At 40.5% G+C, this 6,016-nt stretch overlaps 1 protein-coding gene across 1 annotated transcript; it reads left to right on the forward strand.

The window, feature by feature from the left end:
* Nucleotides 1-270: 270 nt before the first annotated feature.
* Nucleotides 271-1,520, forward strand: SPBR_02883 (uncharacterized protein; the record flags this gene model as incomplete). Its single annotated transcript, XM_040761186.1, has 3 exons — nucleotides 271-881; nucleotides 939-1,270; nucleotides 1,414-1,520. 3 exons carry the CDS (start codon nucleotides 271-273, stop codon nucleotides 1,518-1,520), a joined length of 1,050 nt encoding a protein of 349 aa, XP_040620134.1.
* Nucleotides 1,521-6,016: the final 4,496 nt, after the last annotated feature.

Below are 6,016 nucleotides of genomic sequence, written 5' to 3' on the forward strand. Positions count from 1 at the left end.
ATTAACACTTACGGTGTCGTCGAGGCGACACGGAGGTCTAATGTTGCTTTTTCGAAGAATGCAGCCGAATGCGTCCTGTCCAGGGCCTCCAAGGGAGTCGCCCGGTGCCTCCGGCAAGCGGTGGACAAAGAACACAAACACTTGCTGGTGCCAATGGAGTGGATGGTCCTGTTGCAAGCCATTCTAGTACGTTTCTTCCCTTGTCCGTCTGCTGGAAACGAATAAGACAAGGCTAATACTGTTCAGAGCGCCAACGCCGATGTCGCGAAGATGTTCGTTACGCTCTGTCGCTTTCTTGGTCTGCTTTGTCTCGAAGCTGTGCCAAGTGTGTCTACAGAGTCAGTCGAGGCGATTTGTGACCGGTCAGATGAAGCATGGATGGCCATTTTTCAGAAGCTGCTCACCGACAAAAGAGCCACCTGCGTGTCGGCATGGAGCTCGGAAGACGACATACGAAATGAATTACATCGAATTTATTTGCTTTGGACAGTTCTCAAGAGGGCTCGCGGCGATACCAACGGATCTTTACAGGGAGGTGATACAAGCCGAACAGCAAACGAGAACCTGGCTGATCTTGGCGACCTTCTGAGAATCGACACAGAAACGGCACCATTATCCGTTGGCGCATCGGACGCTGAGGTTGCGAAGACTCTTGTATGCGAAGCGTTGGCCTCGATGCTAGATTCGGACCCGGAACTGAACCGCGTCTACGACGACGTGCCTGTCGGGTTCATGGGGAAAGTCGATCCAGTGTTTGCCTCGGAATTGAACGACGTCTACAACGATGTGCCTGTCGCGGTTAAGAAAGTCGATGAAATGTTGCCCCAGGACTTACTCAACAATCTTCCCCACGAAACAGTGTCTACTTGCCTTTCTCGTTGGTATGAACTCCTGTCTTCTTTACATTCTGCCACGTCCACGGGCTAATATATCCGCAGCCAGCTGGAATACAATGCGATGCCGGAGCTTCTTCAGAGGCCAGACAATGTGCTATCGATATTTATTTACAGGTGGGAAAAAACGCAGGTGTACCACAAGTACATGGAAACATGGATGGCATCCATCGAGGGTAAGGAGCGGTATGGGCATATAAAAAGGCGACTGCGTGAGGCAGAAAGCGGAGATGATATTGGGTTGTGCCTCTTGACATTGGTCTACTACGAACGGGTTCTCGACCGGACAGAGCGAATGGCCACTCCTACCCACGGTAGCTTCCTGGAAGACTTCATCCGCCACTTAGACGATGACTCGGGCCACGTCCAGCAGGGGGGTATGTGGGAGAGCATGGCCCTTTCTTTCCGACGCGTTGCCGCCTACTCCGGTATTTCTTGGCCCGTGCGTGCCCGGTTAGAGACTGTCGTAAGGATGTTGCCCGACCCTCTAGCGGATTCTATTTCGGACATTTTCTGGCAGGCTCGACTGCGGGGCTGTTCACACGAAACCAGCAGCGGGTGCGTGCAAAGGGCTCTCCATGCGAGTGTTACACTATTGGAGTGCTTGAAGAAAAGGATGTGAATTGAAATGGGGATAAGCGGAGAAGAGAGCCGACTTGTATTTCAAACCTACAATGTAACGGAGGCCATGTATTGAATCCACGGATTGTGTTCCCAACAGATGTTTATTACTAATTTGAGTTCTATCCGTTGGTCATGGACATCTCGACATTGTGGAAGCGAAACGGCCAGCTGCTGTACCAATAGATAAAAGTCTTCTATAAGTAAGAGCATCTTCCCTTCACTCCGTTGTCGACTACCGTCTTTCTTTCATCAGTAACCAAGTACACTCCAAACTTTGATACAGGATATTCCTAATGGACCCACCGTACCAAAGCCAGAGTCAGTACCTCGCCTCATATCTTACTACGAGAAGCACCTTTACGCGTTAACCTGCTCCCTTGTAGATCCTTCTCTCGATAACCTCTCTTTTTAAACTTTAAGCGTCGTTACTTGTGAGTTTTTCGATAAGGACGGAAACTTTACGAGTTTTACGAGTTCGGTTTTTTAACCGAAGCCTTTTTCGTTTAACGAAGATTAATAGATTCTATTTGTTTAGTAGATTATTTTACTTACCTCGACCTATAAGACTATTCCGGGTACGATTAAAAAACAAGTATAGTATAAAGTAAAATCGTTTCACTTATAAGTACTATATTCTTTAAACGAAACGAATAAAATATAAAATAAACACTAACGTATACGACAAAGATACTTCGAGTCTATAAACCCGGTGAACAAACGGTCCGTATAATAGATACTTATATTCGACGGGTACTATCGTGTCTTTTTATAATCGTAAACGCCCCTCTTATTTTCCATAATTGTCCTCAAGATTTAATATATTAGTTGAAATTTAAGGTCGCTTTGACGTGTGGATTTCTTTCCGATATAAACGTCTCTAAGAACGTTATTAGCTTTAAACAGTGAGTTAATAAATAAAAACGACTATATAAATACCGCTCTATCTTAGATTACACCGAAACCCACGCTCCCTTCGTAGATCGTAGGGATAACTTTTCTCAAGTAGTAAAACGGGTGGGATCTATGGCTTTACTCTTACACTACTCACGGTTATACTAGTTGGCTCACCCCACGTTATTGAAGGATTTCATTTGTGCGTGGCACTCGGCACTCGTTTAATACGAGGTTATACCTACTCTCTTCTACACACCATATAGATACCCTACGGAGGAGGTTCAACGTACACCATCTAATTTTAACACAGTCTTAAATTTAGGAAGTTCACGGTGTGTAAAAGTGGAAGATTCGTCGTTTACCGTTTATAATAAAGAGGAAGATTTACGGGCCTTTACCGGAAGAACAAATTAAAAAGTATTTTTCTCGGATGGTTTTGTATAGTCTCGGCCTCTTATATATACTTTTACTAGGTACTATACTAAAACAAAAGGGACGTGTAAAACACACACTCGAAAATATTTATTTAAAGACTATATACCCTCCCGTTTCGTTTCCGCAACAGGACCAACACAACAAGGAGAGATATACACCATAGAAGGACAAGCGTATATAGTCGACCTAACAGCTAAGATATATCGGATGAGAACATCCGTTACTGGTAACGGCTTTGAGTTATTTATCGTTAGGCGACTTCTTCACTTTCTTTCAGACGAGCAGCATACTAGTGTTAGGGCCGGCCTATCCAGTAAGGATACGTCACTTCTTACGAGGTATAGCTGGGCGATACCTATCCCGTCTAAGGGGTCTCTTTCATTAGAGGATAAAGTTCTCAGTACGCTGAAAAGCCCAAAACTACGACAAAAGTACTACGATCAGATGGTCGAAGGGGCCCATAATAGCGGCTATGACTTTGACTCTATCAAAGATGTTCTTGTACGTTCGGCAAGGGCGCTTACCATATACTATTCACTAACTTACACTCCGCAAGATCGACTTCTAAAACAACTTACGGGCCTAAGAGTCGAGGGTGCGAGAGACTTGACACTAAAAGACTTAACAATGAAAGACTCGAAATAAGGTGCATATAAACCGAAAATAGTACGAGTTTAAAAAACATAGGAATTGTTCTATTATTTTCTTTTCTCGTTATTTTCTTTTCTCGGACGGCTCGTTCGACCTTAACCCGTAAATACGAAGTCAGGTTAGAATTAAAAAAAAAAGATTTATTCCACCGTGATCCCTCTTTCAATATTTATAGAGAAGAACAATAAAAGATCATCGTAGAGTTGTGGAAATTAAGTCTAAAAATATCTAATAAGAGTAATAAAACCCGTCAAAACGAGAAGGCTGGGTTACACGTCCGTAAGACGAATCATCTTCTTGGATGTTAAGAAGAAACTTTACAAGGATCGGGAGCGACGTTATATGTGTGATCTTAAAGTTTTCCTTACTACAAGCTTCACATACATATATATATATATACTAACGAGGAGGATGTTACGAGGGAAATCTATACTACCTGTTAATATATAAGTTTAACGTATTTATATGTTTCTTAAGTTTCTTTTACTCGTCCTTTTAAATCTATTTCCGTTATAGTTATATACGTATTATAAACCGAAAATAAACGTATTAGTTACCCCTTTTTAGTTTAGTAATAGTTGGTTTTATATACTTTAACCCTTTCTTACGTTTCTCCCCGTTTATATACTATTCTTTATTATCCTTATAATTTAGGTTATTTATAGGCTCGTCGATACTTATAGTACTAAATAAACGAATACTCGTCGTACCTTTCTTACTACGACTTTATTATTTATTATTTAGAAATTTCGACATTTATTTATTTATACTATAGTAGTTCGAGACAACTCTTATTAAAAACTTTTAAATATATTTACTAATTAACCTTAAGTATACCGTTTAAGAACGGTAAACGTGGAAATTAACACACTAACTTTCCCCGACACGACACCCTCGCTTTAAACACGTCCGACATACTAATTTTTAACCTTACTTTAGTACCGGTTGTATTTATTACGATTTAACGTCGCCGTATACGACGAGAATAAAAGTCGTCGTTTTATTACTATCTCGTCCTTCTTATCGTTTAGTAAACGGATCGTTTAAGTTACCGGTTTATACTTAAGCTGATTTTTTAAAGTCTATTTACCGATTCTTAAAGTACCACGCGAAACTATCGTGGTTAAATATACTAACGTTAAACTCCGTAAGGCTCGAAAAAGTATTCTCTCACTCTTAGGATCTTTAAAGTAGCCCGTTAAGGACGTTTACGAGTTTAGCCACCACACTTAGTTAAAGAGACATTTTAAATTAAACTACGGAATTTTACAAGCGCGAGCGTTTCTACAACGAAAAGGGAATACTATATCGTCGTAGATTTCTCTTTCACGGGCCTTTAAGAACGGGTAAAACGGCGACGGTAAAGGCGTTGGTTAGTAAATATAAACTTTTAATATACACCGTTCCGGTCTTTAGTTTAAAGGACGGTTAGTTTTTAAACCTTGTAAGTTATATATCGTATTACTTGGCCCTTTTTAAGGACGTTGATACGGCGGGGATTCGTCGTTAAAGAGACTCGATTATAAACGGTATTTCGTTATTAACGTTCTTAAATGGTTTAGATAAAATATAAAAAGGCTTTTTTATCGTTATAATAATAAACTACCCGGAAACGTTCGATAGTATAATTATACGAAAAGGACGAGTGGAATATAAGATTAAGTTTTCTTACGTTATAAAGAACTAAACGGTATAACTTTTCCGTTAGTTAATATTTAATCTTAAAAACGAGAATAAGAAAGAAAAGAAGGAAAATCTAGTAAAAAAGTTCTCGAACGGAATATAAAAGGGTAAGTTTACTACGGTAAAGTTATAGGATTATTTATTAAGGTACTATAAAGATCCCGTTAAAACTACGAAAAACGTAAGTAAATAGGTTTAACGTAAGACAACCGTTATTAAAATCATGTTTATAGATTAAGGTGTTTTATTATATATCTCTCCTTTTTAAAGATAGTCTAAACGAAGATCCTAATTTTTATTACAGTTGTACTGTCTCCCTACGTAGTGCCGATACTAGACCGAAGAGGAGCCATTCTATGTGGCTGTAGAGGAGAACTTTGTGAAAGCGGAGGGTGACGCCAAATTTTCTGTCCTGGTAACTAGAAGGGCCAATAAAGCTGTGTCAAAAAAGCCCAATCAGAATAGCACGACTACTCTTGAAATAAGCTTTTCCTTCGCTATCGTTTACTTTTTCCCCCTCGCCTGCGAGCATCACATGTACGTACAGGGGATACCAGATTGTGAAGGAAAGGTAGAAGGCAAAAAGGAGACAACTCATCCAAGTGTGGGTTTTCACGAACTCGTCCATCTTATCGTCGGGTATCGTAGTGCCATGCGGTATAAACTGGATTTAAATACTACGTCGCCGGCGAAATGCAACGCGAGCCTTTTTCTTTTTGTTTTGTATACTATTTTCTGCTCTTACTTTTTCCTTCTATATCTCCATACGGATTCCAGACTCCTCGGAGACATTGCCTAGACAACTAAAGACTTCGTTTTATTTCTTCGTCTTCACT

Source organism: Sporothrix brasiliensis, assembly GCF_000820605.1.
Source record: "Sporothrix brasiliensis 5110 chromosome Unknown Cont17, whole genome shotgun sequence".
NCBI classification, from domain to species: domain Eukaryota; kingdom Fungi; phylum Ascomycota; class Sordariomycetes; order Ophiostomatales; family Ophiostomataceae; genus Sporothrix; species Sporothrix brasiliensis.